The sequence below is a fragment of the Rattus norvegicus genome, chromosome 3 (assembly GCF_021556685.1).
Source record: "Rattus norvegicus strain SHRSP/BbbUtx chromosome 3, alternate assembly SHRSP_T2T, whole genome shotgun sequence".
Lineage (NCBI taxonomy): Eukaryota > Metazoa > Chordata > Mammalia > Rodentia > Muridae > Rattus > Rattus norvegicus.
The window spans coordinates 21,163,869-21,184,122 of NC_141536.1; the positions used below are offsets into that span (position 1 = coordinate 21,163,869).

At 40.6% G+C, this 20,254-nt stretch overlaps 1 protein-coding gene across 50 annotated transcripts in view; it reads right to left on the reverse strand.

The window, feature by feature from the left end:
* The window catches only part of Dennd1a (DENN domain containing 1A), a 488,046-nt gene that overhangs the window by 303,074 nt on the left and 164,718 nt on the right, over positions 1-20,254 (reverse strand). For 49 of the 50 annotated variants that reach the window (XR_015683115.1, XR_015683114.1, NM_001434229.1 and 46 more), the window contains one exon: positions 11,176-11,295. The exons of the other annotated variant lie outside the window; for it this stretch is intronic. Coding sequence is in view for 33 of the 49 variants with exons in the window: in NM_001434229.1 (NP_001421158.1) it covers positions 11,176-11,295 (120 nt within the window). In the remaining 16 variants the exon portion in view is untranslated. The remainder of the gene's footprint in view (positions 1-11,175; positions 11,296-20,254) is intronic. 50 annotated transcript variants of the gene reach the window in all.

A 20,254-nucleotide genomic window follows, 5' to 3' on the forward strand; every position in this document is an offset into this window, starting at 1 on the left:
TCCTTCCTGGGTGCATTCTAAGAAGGGAAACAAAAACTAAGAGTAAATTTAAAGTGTATTTTCTAAAGGCTCTCTACATTCAAAAATGAATCTCTGGAAGTCTCAAAGGAGCACTTCCCATCTATAAGTTATAACTAGTACGAAATGACTTTAGTAATAGGAACTTCACTTACTTGTACCAGCAAATACTTTACTTTTACTCTATTAAATAACTAGACCCATCCTTTCATTTCAAGTCTTGACTACCTTCTTGTTTCTTTCTAGATGCACCTCCCTTTTCTGAATGGCAGATAAACAGTATCTCAGTCAAGTATTACTCTATAGGTTGGAGATACACAGTTGATTAAGACATAGTCTTTACCTATGAAGAGTTGACTATACAATGGAAAAGGATAAAGGGAGATCAACTATTACAAACATGACTGAGGTACATAAAGACTGAAAGGTGTGTTCAGAGGAAGGAACAATGACTACTCAGAGTTTGGGGAGATGTGTGAAGGCAAGGAGGTACAATGACTCATAGATACCCGAAGTATAGTTAGACTGGGAGAGCAGCCAGAGAGAAAGTGATCCTAAGAAGCGAAATTTACCTACAGTAGAGGCTATGTCCACACAACTACCATTACTGGGATGGCATCCCTCAGGAGAAGAAGGGAAGATAAAGTAAAAAATGGCTTATGCACATATTTGAGTCACAGCACCTTCCACATTGTAACCAGTGCCTGGGCATCAGGCTTACTCAAAGAAAATAGCAACAAGGATAAGACTAATATTTGAGTTAGCCACAAAACTGTAGCCTCTGTTTCTAGGCAACCCTCTCCAGTCTCCACTGAACATGGTACTAACATCAGACCTTCCATTTTATATGCTATTCTCGATTTAGCAATGTTCTCAAACCAACATAAAGGAAGTATTATACATGTGTCCTTTATATATAGTCATTTTTCCAGTTTCATTAAATACCTAAAAAACACCTTCCAAATTCATATAAGATTCTTTGTTTTTTAGGGGCTAAAAAGAAGGCAAATTTGACAAACTGCCATGTGCATGAACACAAGGACCTGAGTGCTGGTGCACTCTGAGGCCACAGACATCAGATCTCCCTGAAGCTGGAGTCACAAATGCTTGGGAACCCCTGACATGGACGCAGGAAATGGAATCTGAGCTTTATGTAAGAGCAGTAAACACTCTTAAACACTGACCTATCGTTCCAGCCCATACCCTTTTGTACCCCTAAGATTTTTACTGGCTAGTAAGATGGCTCAGCAAGCTAAAGCACTTGCTGCCTAGTCTGATGACCTAAATTTGATTCCTAGAAGCCACACAGTGGAATAAGAGAACTGATTCCTAAAAGATGCCATCTGATCTCTGTGTCCACATTTATATACATGTGTGCACACATAAAATAAATAAGAATAATAAAAATATTTTAAGGGACCATTTTTAACCACAGTTGTGACTTTTTTTTTGGCAATAGCAAGTCAATAGAAACAAGATACTATGGGGTTGGGGATTTAGCTCAGTGGTAGAGTGCTTGCCTAGCAAGCGCAAGGCCCTGGGTTCGGTCCCCAGCTCCAAAAGAAAGAAAAGGGAAAAAAAAAAAAAAGAAACAAGATACTAAACCTTGGGAACACTCCGTGTATGACATACTGCATGCTACTTATGACCATTCATATCCCTAGCCAGTCTGGAAGCCCTTTAAAGCAGAAACAGATAATATAGCAAGCATTCAGTTAATGGCTTGCAAATCAATGGATTATACCACCAAGTTTTTCTCGAAAGTTCCAAGCAAGAAAACAATTGCTGCCAGTTTCATTCTAAAGAACAATAGCACGAGAAGCTACTCATTTAATGTTGTTTGGGTTCTCTAAAAGGAGAGAATGTATAGAATGAGAGAGAGAGAGAGAGAGAGAGAGAGAGAGAGAGAGAGAGAGAGAGAGTATGTGTGTGTGTGTACACATGTACAGGCTATAATCCAGCTAATCTAACAATGGCTGGCTGTCAACCAACAGAAGGTCCAAGTCCAGTAGTTGTTCAGTCCATGAGGATGTCTCAGCTGGTCTTCAGTGAACACTGGAATCCTGAAGAAGTTGGGTCTAATGCCAGTGAAGGAACAGACTTTGCTAGTGAGGGTAAGAGTAAGCAAACAAAGAAAGCAAGCTTCTTTCTTTTGTGCTATTTATATAGGCTGCCAGAAGAAGGTATGGCCCAGATTAAAGGTGAATTTTCCCACCTCAACGATCTGGACTAAAAGTGGGACCCCAGTTCAAATGATTTAATTCAGGGGAACAACACCCTCCAAAGTATACTCAGACATTGGGTTTTAGTTAGTTCCAGATTTAGTCAAGTTGACAACCAAGAATAGTCATACCAACTCTACCTCTTGTCAACATGACACATAAATTTATCTCCTTATGTCATGTTTAATTTCCAACCAAACACAACAACCAGGTCATAATTACTCCTAACATGATATAACTATCCACCATATAACCATAAACTCATTATATATTTAACAAGGTCATAATTATGCCTAATATGATGTAATAATCCCTTCTACAACCACAAATGCATTGTAAATTTAGAACAAGTGACAATGACCCTTGAGGGCCAATCTCTTGGTATCAAATTTAAATATAATAAACATTGATATTACTTAATTGATATTACATTATCTAATAAAAATTTTTGAAAGAAAACACAAACTTTCTGTACAAAAAAATCTTAACAAAATACAACAAAAACACACATATCAATAGCAATCCTTTTTCTACAATTGCCCACGTGTCCTTAGCTGGTATTTATAACTACCGCCCCTCCACCACCCATTCTGTACTTCTTCCACTCTCAGCAAGCACCTTAGCAGGTCCTGGCTCTTTTCCTGGAGGAATGACTGATAGCGTCATTCCTGAAAGGTCTGTGCTCAATGTCATCCTGCCTAGAGTAGGCCGTTGTAGTTTCACATCGACTTTAATCACAGAATATGGTAGCCCCAAGAGAAACTCTATAGGATCTTCTATACTCCAGATATAACCCTTCTTACCTCCATTATGGACAAGCGATACAATTTCCCCTTGGTAACCTGGACCAATCATACATCCTAACAGTGTTATTCCTTCCTTAACATCTTGGCCTAAGGGTATCAGAAGCTGCCCTAAGTGGCCAAGGGGAAGTCTGAGCTTCCAGTTTGATAGAATGTTTGTAGTATCTCTTGGTGAGAGCACATCCTCCTCCAGAACCAAAACTATTAGGCCAGCAGAACTTAAAAGTCAGAACAAGAAGAGGTAAACATTTCCTACAGGGTACTATTGCCATTCCCACCCCCTGATTCCTGGACCCATGGATTATGGCTATGAGAGAAACCATACCAAATGCCAGATTGCTTCTTCAAAGACTTCTGGAGAACCTTGCCCAAGCCCTTCAGGCTGCTGTCACCTAATTGGTGCTGTAATTGTGCTGTCTTTAAAAGCTGATTCCACCTCTCTATCAGGTCAGCCGCTTCAGGATGTTGGGGGACATAGTTAAGACCAGTGGACTCCATGATTGTGAGCTTACTGCTGCGCTTCTCTCTGCTCAGAAGCAATATTGTATGGAATACCATGACAGTGGATAAGGCATTCTATACATCCACCACAGATGAAGTGGTTTTGGCAGATGTGTTATGTTCAGGTAAGGCAAATTTATAACCAGAATAATTACTACTCCAGTAAGGACAAAGCAATGTCCTTTCTAGGGAAGAAGTAGTGCAATGTACTCAATCTGTCACCAGGTTGTTAGCTGGTCACCCCAAGGAATGGTGCCATTTCTGTGTTCAGTGGTGGTCTCTGCTGTTGGGAGATCTGGCACTCAGCAGCAGCCTTGGTAAGTGGTAGTCCATGTTGTCAAGTCCATATATAACCTTCATCTTTGCCACCATGGTCGTTTTATTCATGAGCTCATAGGGCAATGACAGGAATGGATGGGCAAAGAGGCTGACTGTCCACAGGGGGGAAAAAATCATCCTATACTTGATTATTGAACCCCTTCTCAGCTGCTGCTGAATATTTACGTGGGACACAAGTATTTTAACATCCTTTGCCCATTTGGAGAGATCTACTGACACACCTCATCCATTGATAGCTTTCTCACCCATTTTCTAATCATGTTCTTTCCAAGTCCCTAACCATGCAGTCAATCTACTAGCTACAGCCCAGGAATCAGTGAACAATTGTACATCTGGCCATTTCTCCTTACAAACAAAATTTGTGACCATGTGTACTGCCTGAAGTTCTGACACTCTGAAGATTTCCCTTCATCAGTAATTTTCAGGGCTGTCCCAGAAAGGAGTTATAATGATGAGGCTGTCCACTACTGGGTACTGCCTGGATAAGGTACAGTAAACCAGACTCTAGACTTCTATTCCTCAGTCAACTGATCATAGGTCACTTTCCATGAAGCTACAGGTGCACACTTGGCAGCAGATACCATTTTAACAGGCATAGAAACCATAGACATTTTGGGCAATATCTCCATGTAATTTACTTGTGCCTTCAGGACCTGCCCCAGTCTCATCACACATTTAACACTCCCATTTGATTATGGAAGTGCTGCTATGCAGGTCCTACTTTATGAATCAGTGAGTCAGATAACATCCAGCTAAGGTGGGCAGCTCCAGTCACACGGTAACTTGGTGGCCCGTTGTTAAAGATTCAGGCTCCTCTAAGGCCCAATAGCAGGCCAAGAGCTGTCTCTCAAAGGGAGACGAGGTGTCTGCAGATGACGGTAGAGCCTTGCTTCAAAATCCCAAAGGTCTTTGTGATTCACCTATAGGGACCTGCCAGAGGCTCCAAACAGCATCTGCCACTGATGCCTTGGGCACCGTTGGGTCTGCTGGATCATATGACCCAAATGATAGAGCAGCCCGCACAGCAGCCTGGATCTCTTGAGGAGCCTTCGCCTGCTGCAGACCCCATACAGAGCTGGAAGCTCTCTGAATCGTGTGGTATACGAGCGAAGTAACATACCCAAGTGAGGAATGTGCTGTCTCCAGAGTCCAAATAGACCTACTAAACATTGTACTTCTTCTTTTGGTGGCAGGAAAAAGGGACAATGACTTATCCTTCTTCTTAGAAGAAATATCTCTACATGCCCCACACCAATGAACTCCTAAAAACTTCACTGAGGTAAGAAGGCCCCTGAATTTGTTTGGGTTTATTTCCTATCCACTGACACACATATGTTATCAACAAGCCTAAAATGGTTGCTGTCTCCTGTTCACTTGATCCAATCAACACAATGCCATCAATATAGTGTTATAATATGATACTTTGTGGATTTCTTCTAAGTTGTGACACAGGGCTAGAGAGACAATATATCCTTGAGGAAAAACTGTGAAGGTTTATCAAATTGCTTCTGGTGGTCCTTATGGACAGGTATTGAGAATAGGCATTTGCTAGATCAATAGCGCCATACCATGTACCAGGAAATGTGTTTATTATTCTGCTCAAGTAAAGATATTACATCTGGTATAGCACTGCAGAGTCACTACTTGATTGAGTTTTTGATAGTCAGCTGTCACTCTCTGTCTGGATTGGCCAGTTAGGAGAATTAAAGGGAGAGTTAAAGGGAATCATCACCCCTGCATCTTTCAAGTTCTTGATGATGGCATTAATTTCTGCAGTTCCTCCAAGGATGTGATACTGTTTTTGATTCACTATTTTTCCTGCCAGAGGCAACTCTAAAGGCTTTCGTTTAGCCTTTCTAACCATAATAGCCCTCATTCCACAGGGCATGAACCCAATGTAAGAATTTTGCCAACTTCTAAGTATATTTCTCCCAACTATACATTCTGACACTGGGGAAGTAACCAATGGATGAGTTCAGGGATCCACTGGACCTGATGTGACTCAGACTATAGCCCAAAAGCCATTAAACATCTGACCTCCATAAGCTCCTACTTTAACTAGTGCTACAATGTTTCTTGGGATCACCCCCAATTCTTAATTCAAAACCAGTATCCAATAGACCTAGAAAGTTGTATTGTTTCCTTTCCCTAGTATACAGTTAATCTTGTAAAAGGCTGTAGGACTCTCCAGGGAAGGACTGTAGAAAGGCTAACAGTAAAACTCTTAGGTGTTTAATCAAGGTCCTTCCTCAGGGGTTTTGGATCTCCAAATGGCTCAAGTCTGGAAATGGGTTCATGGACCAAGATTCCCTTTTGTCATGATCCAATGGAGCCTTTCTTTCATATATGTGAGAATGTTTCCACTTATATAGATCAAACAAAAATGAAATATGCTTCTTATCTATTTCATGTCTAGAAGTACCATGATTGATTAGCTAGTACCAAATGTCCACAGAAGTCATGCCACCATAAAATTCATTTTGTGTTTGCTGATCATTACAGATCAGGCCATATGGATATTGCTTTGTCTATGCTACCTATTGCAATAACTACAATCACCTTGCCTTTAGCCATTCAGTGCTTTGCACCTGGCCCCTGCTACTTTGGGTCCCAATTAAACCCAGTGCATTTAATTCATCTAGTTGAGCAACATCATCTCCAACACTAAGGTCTAGCACAGGGAAAGGATGACAACAAAATTCTTCAATGTGCTGGTGCCCCTCTCATCATTTTGTGTCATATAGGATTAGTCAAGGGCATGTCTTTTGGGCCTTTCCATTGTGCAGGATTAGGTTTTACACAGCATACCCTCTCTACGATTTTTCTGAGCCTTAAAATCCCTTCATTAACACTAACTCCTTTTCTGTAGGCCATCTTTTGGCAAATGCCTCAGCCAACCATTCAAACAGACATTCAACACTTTTAAAAAACTGTGTGAGCTTCCATATTAAACCTAAAGTCTCTTCTCAGTGGTTCCATATCAATAAACTCAGCCTAGTCCAGTTTTATATTCCTTTCACCATTATCCCATACCCTTAAAATGAAATTCCACACATATTCCCCAGACTTCTGTTTGAATAGCAAATTCATTAAGTTCTTCAGGAGTTTAGCAACATCCTCATGGACTACACTTTCTACCTCCCCTCTAGGAGCCTGTTTAGCCTTAAGTCTGGTTAGAGCAACTATAGGTGGGTGGCCCTGAAAGATATAAGTATTGTCTTGCCTGGCATTTTCTTCTGAGAAAGTCATTGTTGTCTTAGCAGACAGTGAAGGATTGATCTCCTCAGTCAAGGGTGTAAACAACAGTATTTCAGGGAATAAGAGTGAGAGTACATCTTCTGCTGTGGGTGGAAAGACTATTTCCTCAATGTTAGATAAATTCTTGAGAATCTGAGGGGTCAAAGTTCTCAGATTCAATAGGTTCCTTCCACATATCCCCATCCCAATCTTCAGGGCCCCATTCTTTACCAATTAATGCCCTTACTTTAACTGTCCACGCTGTCCAAGGCTGGGGCTTGATTTTCATTGTAATTCAGACAATCTTATAATAATTTTCCCAATCTTGAACTCTGTGGGTGCTGGAGAGATTCCTTACAGGGCACACTTAGAAACCTTTAGACTGTTTATGTGATTCTGGAACCAGTCGATTTTATTACTGAGTTGACTGTTGTTCTTCACTATATTCTGAGATCTTAGAAGCTGGTTAATTTTATCATGGATCTTATTCTTTTTCTTTGTCTACTTATACAGACATGGTAGGAACAAATGACCAGCATCCTCACTTTCCGTATTTTTCCACAAACTGTCTAAAGTTAGAGTCACCAAATCCAATGCCTCTCACATGTGGTGAATAGGGATACTTAAATGTATTTGTCTCCTTAAGTTTGTAAAACAGTGCACACCATGGGCTTTCAGTACTCTCTGGGCTCCCAGGAGAGGCTTCAGTAACTGTATGTGTTGGCAAACTGGAAAGTCTGTTCCAGATACTTAAAAAATTCAACTATACACTTCTGTTGCTCTAGAACCACTGCTGATTCCACATTCTGTATTAAGTCAGGGTTCTTTAGAGAAACAAAACTTAAAGAATGAATACATAGAGAAATTTAGTAGAATAACTTAAAGGAAGTGGTCCAGCTAAGTCCAACAAAGCTGATAACTAAAATCGGTTCCCTAATTGTTTCTTGATTATGTCAATAAAGATGGCAAAAGTCAATCGCTAGGCGAAGAAGGTACAGAGGTCCAGGACCCAGGAGGAAGAGGTGGAAAAGATATAGAGAAAGGGCTTTTTGGCCAGGTTTTGGAGAGAGGAGCATGAGATACACAGGTCTCTGGGCGCTAACAGTTTGTAGCCTCTGCAGGCAGCAGAGGCTAAGGAGGATGAGGCAGGCTATTCTTCGCCCAGCCATTGAGTTTAGTTTTAAACTATGAAGGCTGTCTGGTGTTTTCCATCTGCAGCAACTCATGTGGGTAAGAGAAAGGGCACAGTCTGGGCGGTTGTTGGAGGTTTGGTGGGGCTAACTGTAAGGGCTGAAAGATCGCTCGCTAATAGTTTCTGGGGCTCGGGGAACCAGCTGGCCGTTGGTGGAGCTATGTCGGGAGTGGGACCAGTGGCAGCTTGTTCTCGGGGCCAAGCTGAGAACAGAGCCCTAAGAAGGTGATAGCATGGTATTTTAAAATTACACGCAACAAGTAGTTGTTCAGTCCCCAAGGTTGGATGTCTCAGCTGATCTTAAGTTTACTGCAGAATCTTGAAGAAGTAGATGGCTCTGATGCCAGTAAGGAAATGGACTTGAGCAGGCAGGCAAGAAGAGCGCTTCCTTCTTCTGTGTCTTTTACCTAGGCTGCCAGCAGAAGGTGCGGTCCAGATTTAAAGTATGTCTTACCATCTCAAATATCCAGAGTAGAAGTGGTACCCCCACTTCAAATGATTTAATTATGAAAAATTCTCACAGTTGTGCCCAGCCATTGGGGGTTATAGTTAATTCCAGATGTAGCCAAGTTGACAACCAAAAATAGCCATCATACCTGGCTATATAAAATTGAACACCGGAATCAAAGACACATACATTCATACACTTATTTGTTTATTTTTGGTGGTGGTGCTGAGGATCAAACACAGGGCCTATGCCTCAAGGCAAGTCCTGTATCACTAAGCCACACTCTTGGAGTATTAAATTCACAGTTTTAAATAAATAGTTTTCCATTCCCAGAAATTTGGATAAATATGACGATGGCAGAGTACTTGGGTGCCTCACTTGAACACACACACAGACACTCCAATTTGAGAAGAAAAAAAACATAACTCCCCAAATCTGAGGTATAAACTTTTCCTTTTGTTTGTTTTTGTTTTGTTTTGATACAAGGTCTCACTTTGTAGCCTTGGTTGGTCTGGAGCTCACTATGTATACCAGGCTGCTCCAAACTCACAGATCCACTTACCTCTGCCACCCCAGAATAATCCTTTCTAACAAACTCAGGAATCAGGACTAAACACTAACTCCTCCAAATGTACAATGTAAATATGCATTATCTTGGACATGGCTGAAATTCAACAGTCAGAAATGGAAGAGAAAAAATGTCCTCTAAATAAAAACATTAGATAGATGATAGATAGATAGATAGATAGATAGATAGATAGATAGATAGATAGATAGATAGATACAACCCAACCCCATGTTGGCATGCAGGTGATTCCACTGGCCTGCCCACAGGGACCTAAGCAATTGCTTGTGTTATCACCTGCCACTGCCAGGTGCAAAAGGTATGTGTTAGGCCTGCCCACCACTCTGCACTGTGATCTCTCTCTCTCTCTCCCTAATGTTCCTTCTATCTGTTCTCTGCAGATGCCCCCCACCTTTTCCCCCTATCCCCTCTCTCTACCATCATGGCTCTGTTCCCCTCTGTTGGCCTGTCTACAGTCCACTTGCCTGTTTCTATCACTTTCCTAGACCCTCACTGTTCTCCCTTTCCCCAATAAACCTCTTTCACATCAGGTCCGCTGCATGGCATAATTACTCAGGGACACACTTTGGCATGGGCAGACCTTAACCTCTCACCACACTATATTTCATTACCCAGTCATAAGTATAACCACTATCATCCAAGTCTATCTAGCTCCTGGGTAGATAGTAAGAAACTCTGGCTATTCAAGAACACAGTCCTTGCCCCACCCATCCTGAGGACTCTGTACAGCAGGCCTCTGGTGCCTAAATCAGAAATTCTAAGAAGTTGACTTCACTAGCTAGGAAGAAAAATACTGAGATCCATGTAGAGAAATGTAAAGCTGTGGTCCAGGCTGACAGGAGCAAAGAAACCTCATAAATTGGGCCCTTTGTCCTAGTTTGGTGTGTGGCTTTGGGGAGTAAGTTACGTTGGGAGGGTCCTTTACTCAGTGAGAAGGTGAACAAAGTGCAGACTATTACAGCAAGAAATGCTCCTTCTAAAATCCACAGACCGCCTGGCCTTTTACCTCTGGCTGGGCCCAAGCATGGGACCAGGGTTTTGTCATGGACGCCTCTCTGCTGCCCACACTGGCTGCTCCACAACAGAGAAAGAGACAGGAGGCAGACCCTGCAACACCTACTTAAAAGAGGCAGATGGAGAGGAGAGGAGAGTGTGTGGGATGCCTTTACCTCCCCCTCAGGAGGCTCCCAGCAGGAGTCCAGAGCCAGCAGCTCCAAAATCAGATTTCCACACATCCTCCCACCCCAGAATGTCTTACCCCTCTGGCAAAAGGAAACAGAGCATTAAGCAAGTGTGGCTCTGGTGTGCAAGGGGATTTCAGAAGGCCTGAAGATGTCTTCTCATACTTCTGCACTTTTCTGGAACTTCTATAGAGGTAGTCAGGTTGGAAGTTATTAAGACACTGACCCAAAGAGGGCAAATGTGCTACTACAATCAGTGTCTGCAGGCTGTCCTGAGCTAGACACATACTTTATTAATAATCTTACATACACAAAATGTCCCCAGGGAAGCCTAACAGACTAATTTCTGACAGCTCCAGATAACAGCAGGAGGGATTGAAGCCCTGATGACTCTCCAGTTTCTGGATACCACTAAGGAGCAATGAGCCCTTCCCACCCAAGGGACGTGATGCAAATAAATAAATACAATTATCCGCAGGGCTCAAGAACAAGAGCAACACCACAAAGTCCTTCTCCCCAAGTACAGTGACTTGTGGGGAACAGATAAGACACCAAAACAACAGTTGGAAAACTTAATTACAGAGGACTATGCAAAAGCTGTCAACTGTTTCAAAGAACCAGCCAATGGCTGAGGCCCTTTCCCCTTACCTTAAGATACAGAAGCAGCTCTTGGCTCCTGAAGATAAGCGGCAGAACCCGAATCTCTGTTTGCTGTCAATGTCAGTGAGCACAAATGTGAAGTTCTGGCCAACTTGGCTAACTGAGAGGCTGTGGAGAAGACAAAACAAAGGGAGAGATGAATGTGTGCTAAGTTTCCAGATAAAGTATCTAATCATCACAAGTCATTGAACCTGCTACACTTCCTTTGCGGAACTTTGTAAATGAGCTAAAAATTTACACACTTCAAGGGAGCAGACAAGAAAGTGGAGGGAAAAGGAAGGGAGGGAGGAAGCAAGGACAGAAAGGGGTAAAGGAGAAAAAGGAGAATAGAAAAGAGAGAGAAGAAAATAAGGAGAGAAAGGAGCCTGCTCTAATGTCCATCAAAATTCAAAATCATCAATACTCTCCAATGTGCCTGACTGAGTTCAGGCCCTGGGTACCCGGGTGAATCAGCAATCGATGGTAACAGTCTATCCCTCGTTTGTAGAGGACAAGAGCTGGCACAATGGATAACTTGGTGAGTGGAAGCCTTGTGTGACTCCAATGGCCACAGCACAGCTCACTGCCACCAGAGGTGTTAAAGTGTCTCCCGTACACCAGCTCCAGTCAGATATGTAATGTATCACTTCACCTAGTCTCACGGTGATTTTAGAATCTCAGTAATGTTCCCACTTTTTCAGAAAAGAGCACCAAGAGTAGCTAGGGAACTGAGTCAAGCTCAGTGAGGGCTAGGAAGAGCCATCATGGACACTGGAAAGGAAAAGGGAGAGGGCTATGTCTTCTTCTCCTGAATCTTTGATACTTTCTCAACTTTGAGGAACATATTTTATTATCTTAAAGGGCAGGCGTCTCAAGATGTTAAGCAAGTTAAAAAATTAAAGTGATGTTTCAAGCCATTAAAAAGCCAAAAATTCTTGTATCAGTATAAAATAAGCCAACTATGCATAAAAGCAATGTAAAGCAAAAAGTATCCAGTAAATAATTTAAAAGACTACCAACAACCAGAATAGTCTAAAGTAAATAAATCTAAAGTAAATAATCTAAAAGACTACCAATAACCAGAATGATCTAAAGCTCTCTTAGGTTACAAATACTTCAAACTACACACTGAAAATCCACTTACCAGTTATCCAGTATATCACTTTTTTAAAAAATGTAAATATTTATTCTAGATTCTAATACGTAAGTTTACACTAATATTTTAGAATCTGGCAGTGAATTAAACCAAGGAATTCAGCAACTTGCATGGATCACACATATACTATATTTCACAAAGTATACTCAAGTTGATAAGACATGACTTTGATAAAATATTTAAACTGCTGCCAAGGTACCAATTGTCAGTAGAAATGAAAAATCATTTAACAGGTTTTTTTCAAAGACAGGGATTTACTGTCTTTAGGTGGACTATGAATTAAAATCTTAAATAGAGAATAGACTTTCTTTCTAAAGCTCCCTTATACAAGTCACAAAAGAAAAGTAAAACTAAAGAGATTTTCAAGGTATCCCAGCACAAAGGTCAAGGGCCTTGCCTACTTATATTTAAGGGAACAGTTTTATCCCTTGGAGAGTGCTTCAAGTACTCTGAAAGACAAGAACGTGCTCCACTCTCCTTACATAGCCAGGGAGGTGAACAAAACAAGGTAACAATTTCAAAGCCACGTGGTAATAAAGCAGGTGTAAGTAATGCTATCCCCACCTTACAGCTAGGGGAAGGAACACATTTCCATAAAAGTTATAGAGCTGTCAGGGGGACACCAAATGCTACCTTCTTGTGGCTGTTATGTTTTATCTATAAAGCTTGGAGACTGTGTTACTATGGTGATTTAATACTATATTTTAAAGGGGGATTATATGATTAATTTTAACAAGGTTGAGAAGTGAAGATGTGTGAGAAACAAGATTCTAGCTCACATAATTGAAGTGATCCAGGAGGAAAGTGGGCCTCAGTGGGGGAGGGGGAAGCATGTTTTTATTAAAACACATAATGCAACAGGTTTAGATAAGTCCAAGATACAAATAAGGCCACGTTTTTGTGAAGTGTTACTATGTGATCCTACCAAATGTGATTCATTATTTTGCTTTTGGGGTTTGATTTTATTCCTAGAATGTGCAAAATGAAAACTAAAAAAGAAGGCTATTGATAGGACTGAAAAAAACAAAAACAACAACACAAAACAAAACAGATCTCTAGGAAAAGGACCTAGTATGAAAATTACTTGATCTGCAAATTGGCTGCCATTAATTTCCTACTCTTCACACTGTCATTAAAAATGATTTTTAAAAAGGTATGCATAACACTATAAGATCAAAGAAAGATTCATTGTTGATTGGCTTAGTACAGAGACCAGCTCAGTAACCTCTACCTAGGCCTTAACTTAGCAAGTTTCTTAAACCCAGCTTTCAGCAGCTCAGTTTCTTCACATGGAATAATCATGAGAAGCTATCATTCAACCCAAAGTATGTTTTAGGAATCAGTAGTATATTCACTTATTTTAAAAAGCCAGTCCTTAGTAGGAATAATTAATAAAAGGTAGGAGGCAAGCTGTTACTAACTTACTGAAGATCAAATTCACAGGAAGGTCATGATTTACAGAGACTCCCTGACCAATTCAACTTTGTAACACCTGAGCAGTCCTGGGGGACCAAATGACTCAAGTTTGCATTAAAATGAATGATTCTTTTTGGGAATGCTGCAATTTAGAAGGAGACACTTATTATTCACAATTGAGTCACCTTTCTAATTCTTGAAAGGTTGAAGTACAGGTCATCAAAAACACAAAAGCAGTAGACTCAATTTTTTTTTTCTCTCCCCTTGGACAAGATCCAATAAACCAAGTCTGTCAGGGGCAGTCAAACAGAGGTTAACTTGAAGGGTTCTGAATCTCCAGGAATGTATCACTCACTCCACTAGCTGTGGGAACCTATGGAAGTATTCACTATTTTTTTTTTATAAAAAATGACTAGGGGGTCTGCTTCCTCAAAAGCCTTTTAATATTAGCATCTGTACTTTCTATAAGAATCAGAGATTTCACAATGATTAAAGCAAAAGGAACCATAGGAACCATTGATCCAATTTTCTTGTTTTATGGATGGGAAAACTGAGGCTTAGGGTTTTGTTTTGGTTTTCAAAGTAATTAGGACTACAGCAAAAATCCAAGTCAACTGTGGTTCAATGTCCTTTCTATCCTGCCATGCTACTCTAAACACAAGGCCAGCCCTCCCCTAGAAGTCTCACCTCAGGTTAAGAAACTAAATTATGACAAGAATGCAGAGTTGTCTTGGTAAATGGACTGTGCTTCTCATTAAGCACCAGAAAGCACATTTGAGCACCAGCAGAAATAAGCCCAGCAGACCAGGACTGGGATCACCCTTAGGTACTCCTTCCACACTTACATGAATGTACAAAACAAGGGAACAGATCAAGAATAAAGCCCAGACTGTAACCTTCATGCTACCCTATAAATGCTCATCAGCTGTTCAAGGTCCTCCTCACCCTATATTGTTTAATATTGGCATTGCAAGAACAGCACTAAGTATGTGGATACATAGTTTGAATCCAGTCATTTAGTAAGAAATGAGATTTTACATGTCAGACTCACTTTAAGCTTGCCCATTTTACATACTGAACTGCCAGTATACAGGGTGATATGTGCTAGAAATATATGCTGAACAACAAAAAGAGAAATTTAGCACTCATATGGCTATCTAATTGAATAGCAGCTTCTCAGAGATGTCAACAATGACTCAAACAAAGGATGAGATGAGATGGCCAGGCCAGGCTCAAGAAACTGGGTATTTATAACAAAGGAAAAAGCTATGCAAAGATCTTTGGAGTTGAAAGGAACTGGGCACATGTAGGAAAGAAAAGCATAGGAGGGGCACCCTAAAGCACGAGAGACAAATAGCAGCATCACATGAGTTGCTACATAAAGCGAGCACCAGGCCATGTAGAATATCTCATACACAAGTCATATTAAGATATTTATATTATCCACTCTTATTATTATTATCTCTTATTATCCACTCTTTTGGGTGGATATGGATGGGGTGGGTGTTTGGAGTAATAAAAGGCCACTCAATAGTTCTAGTCAAAAGAAAAGCGTTCATCTTAAACTTCTAAAACAATGTCACTTACAGAGCCGAACACACTAATTAGGAAAGCCACATAAATGTTTGAGTTGGAGGCATATATTCAGAAGTCATCTGAGCACAGGTGACACTGAACACTAACGGAAATGATGAGGTCGATTTAGGAAAAGAACTCAGAGAGGCAAAAAAGTGTCTAGGACTCATTTACAGAAATACCAGTTGAAACAGTATATGGAAAAGGGATCATGAAAGGAAAAAAGAGATAACCACCAGGCAGAACCAATAGAAGGGAAGGTCACCGGTCCTGATGCAACAAGATGAGAAGGGAAATGTCTATCTCTTTGAGTGATAAGAAGGCCTTGATAAGAGCAGTTGCACTTTTGAAAGACAAAAGCAAGAGAGGCCGAAGCAGGCTGAGGAACAAGTTAGCGGTTACAGAGAACTCTTTCAAGCACTAAAGTACCAGACAGTAATTGAGTGGGGAGAGTCAGAGGCACATATTACTTTGGGATGAAAAAAAATGCCAAAAGTTGTTTCTAAGCCACTGAGAATGACACAGAGCGAGGAGATAAACTAGTGTGAGCTCTGTTTTGTAGAAGCAGCCTAGGTTTTCTATGCACAAGTTGTGTGAGAACAGACAAGTTACTGTACATTTCTGATCTCCTCTGTAAAATCAATCATCACACTGCAAAGTGATTTTAAGGTTTATAAACCAAAAATATAAAGTAATTATCACACAGTACACAACGAAACAACCAGGACTAGTAAAGCTATAAAATGCAAGGTCCCGAATTAAAACCCTGATACCCTTGCCCGCTGTGGCTTACTAATAATCATCTGCAGAACTGTCTACTGCCAAATTATCAGAGTCCTTGAGTTTGTGGACTGAGCCACAAACCTTTATTAAATTCTATCTCCTATCCTGACAGTCCATGAACCACAAAGCTTCCCTACGTGTGTGTGTGTGTGTGTGTGTGTGTGTGTGTGTGTGTGTGTATATACCATGCATTTGCCAGAGCCTCAAGCTTCTTATCATCCCTGCTCAGAAAACCAAGTGTTGAGAATGGCACACTCCCAAGAGTTCTGGACAGGAGCAATAAGTTTGCAGACTGCTTCAAAGAATGTAGCCCTTATCTCCCCAAGAAAACCACCAGACACTTCTAAGAAAGAACAAAGATCTTCCCTGACCTTGCCTACCTAAGCCTGACAAATTAAATTATCAATAACCACAGAATTTAAACATATCAAAACTAGAGGAACTATAGAGAACTTCCTAGTTCATAGGACAGAAGTCATTGGCCCCCTTCCTGGACATGGCAAGACAAGAGGAACATCCCAAGGACACTTGTATCGCTCAATAGGTCACTCCACACCCTGTCACCAGGGCCAATTGCCATGCTATTCACTAATGTTATGGAACTGACCATGAGCTACAGCTGAACCTACCATTTATACTTCACTATAGGACTAAAGTCCAGCAGGACAAATGTATGAAGCAGAAACAGAATTAGAAGAAGATCTACACTAATACATTAACCAAGACAACACTGTATCTATGTGGAAACCATTCACTCAGTTACCTAAATTTTCTACTTTTCTAGAGTAACTATATAGTATTTCCAAAATAAATTACTTTATGCTGTGTTAGCTAATGGCAGCAGTATGGTAAAGTGCAAAAGAAAGGAGGGGGGGATATTAGAGGTAGCAGCAAAATGAAGGGCTTAAGAAATAGTTCCTTCCACACACTAAAGGCAGAACCTTTAGCACAGCACATGACCCTAGCTAGGCCTCTGCTGCCCACATGCAGATCCTGAAGCATGGTAACAATGTAAATAGCTTATGTTTCAGCATAAGGAAAGAACGCCGAACAGTATCCAGCAGATAGCAGATACCAGCTCAAGCACCAAGTACTATCTGAGCTACTTTGCATTTGTGGCTGTATCCAAAAACCACAAAATGGTGTCATTTCATTTTGTATACCTGTCATTGGTGAGTATAGAATAGAGGCACGCCTCTCACATCCTCTGAGAAAATGTTTTCATCATTAACAGTGAATCCTTCTTAAAACAATGCAAAAACTCAGTAGTTACTTTACTCCTTCTGCCACCCAGGCTTCAGGATAGTAGTGGGTAGAAGGAAGTCTGGACAGGAATGAATTCCTTCCCCAGCACTGAGACTATGGTTAGGATGATAGGTAAGACCTTTTCTTTTGTGGATCTTGACCTCTCTCCTGTAAAATGGGATGTCCGGGCAGATGCGGCACTCTCAGACCCTGTAGGCACACTCTTAGAGCCTCTTGTGCCCAGGCTCTCATGGTACATGGCAGCCTCCCGAGTAGGCTCCATCTGCTCTGACTGAACATCTCCAGGCTCACTCAGGGTTTTCTCCTCTGCTTTGCTCTGTGGTGCATATGGGGTGTTAGGCTCACTTTTCTCCATACCTACTTCCTACTGGCCTGGCAGACTCAACACAAGTCTCACCCACCAGAACAAGTTCTCTCTGAGCATGTTAGTTATCACCCCATCCTTTCAAACAGTGTTTAAAATGCCTTTACAGAATGTCTTGAACTAAACTGGGAAATACAAAAAGGAAAGAGTTTCAACCCTGAGACATTACTATATTCTGCATATACCTCAGCACAATGGGATCTGTCCTGAATAAGCATTTGCTTACACACAGATGATTATCTGGTCACTGCTGAAACAGTACGGAAGAAGTAACCAGCCAGGTTACCAGACAAGAATCAATTAGACACTCAAAGCTAATCTTTCTTCCTTTCCTCCATCCCCTGATTTTGGTGACTACTCCTTCTCTGCAAGGTGATCTAGTGGGGGATGAAGCTTAGAAAAGGCTGTAAGCCTAACAGGACCTTGGGTGCGTCATGATCCCTCCACACTCAGACAATTTCAAATGAAGTACACATTCTTGCTCTTCTCTCTTACAGTCAGATGATAAAATGAGAGAATACATGGGAAAGGCTCGCTTCTGCAGAACTACTAGCATTATTATTTTTGATAAGTCTTAGTTTCAGAAAGAACAACCTTAAAACAGCACAGGAGGTGGCAAGACATCAGTGCTGACAGGAGATTTGATGACCACTGTGCAAGTACCACTCTTGTACAAGTACAGAATAGAGTGTCAGAAGGTTGTATGTCTGTTCCCTAAGGTAGGAAAACACAGCAGCAGAGATCAGGAAGTACCTTTACCCGGGCACTGCTCATCCCATGGCCCATGCTGGTCTATTTGCTAAGTCAGACAGTTTCATAGACCTGAGCACACTTGTGAGCCTCAGAATTTGGGTTCATTTATTTGACACTGCTAACAACTAACTTAAAAAACAAAAACAAAAACCTGACATTAAAACCTCTATATTCCTCATAAATGAGTCTAATTGTGATGATGTCTTCTATATTGAAGTTATGTCCACCTAAAAGGAACAAAAGAAGAGAAAATACAGTCTCCCAAATAAAATGGGATCTTCTTTACTTTGTTTGATTGGCGTATCTGTAGAAATTAATTTAAGGAATATAATAAATGTAAAGACAAACTATTGTGTACTAAATATCAAAATATATCCCTAAATAATGTTACAAAAGAAAAAATAAAGAGCACCACTGGTGTAAGTGATTTGCACAAATGTGTTTTATAAGAAAAAAAAAGTTTCCCACTAACAATGAAGAAACCTCCAATGTTACAGGTGACAAAAAGGAGGCAGAGAGACAGAGAGGAGAGGATGCTTCAGAATTATCCATAGAGGAGTACTACTTTTATTTCAGAACAAAATCATCCAGATGATCAGGGAATCAGGGTGATGTGTGCAGTGTAAATGTGAGGTGTGTGTTTGTATGTACACAAGTGCATACATACTGCATTGCGGTGGGAAGTGTCTTCTAATGTTAGTTTACAAAGTTAATTAATTACAAAGTCAATTAAAGAACACTTATCCAAGAAGATCACCCTTCTAACAAGCAGCCCTATCAAAATATCTTATATAGTTTGCTAAATATTTAGCTATATTTAGCTTTGTTAATTTGTATAACTGGCTTTTCATAATTTGTAATACAGTTCTTAGGTGGCTAGAAATTTTATACATTGCCAATTCATATACATAAATGCAAAATTTCATTGAACATCTGTCAACAATACCCTACACTTCTTGCTATTTTTTAATAAGAAGCAATAGGATAAGGAGGAGAGAAGGGACTCTCATTTAAAGACAGACCACTCAAGGCTATTCTGTTCTGAGCAGGGACCTGCTACTAAAACAGCTTGGTGCCGGGTTTTAAAAGCTCTGAGTCTAAAAGCACTACAATGGATGATTGGCTTAAAACAACAGGTGAGAGGCAGGTAGCATACTGATGCTGAGTGGCCAGCAGCATTCCAGAGCTGCTTTTAGGACTCAAACTCCTTTGGATACTAAGTCTCATCCCACACCACTCTTGACTTCATTTATGCCCAATAAACCAAGATACTAGTATTACAACATCTAGAAATGAACTCAGTAGCACACCATCTACATGCTCTCTACACCACTCAAATCCTTTATAGCTCATTCCTTATTTATGGAAGCTAAAAATGCATGATAGACTCTTCCTAAAGAAGGTTTATATTATACAGCTTTCTTGGAACATGTTATGAAATTTATTAGTCATAATTTGTATATTTTCTACAAGATCAATAACACTAAAAGTGGAATTAAGGGGGGGGGGACCCATAATACACATAGTCTCAGTTCAATTTCCCAAGAAAACAAAAAAGAGACAAAAAGTAAGTAGACAAATGAATGATCACAAAGAAATGCTTCACTGGAATAGAGACCACAACAAACAGTTCTTGAAGATAAAATAAATATCACTACCTTTGCTAACATTAAAAGTTGCAATTAAAGAAAGTTAGATGAGGTCTTTGAAAAACAGTTGCCATCGTGCAGTGGATGATTTAACAAAATAAAACAAGCCTCGTACCATTTCAGTTA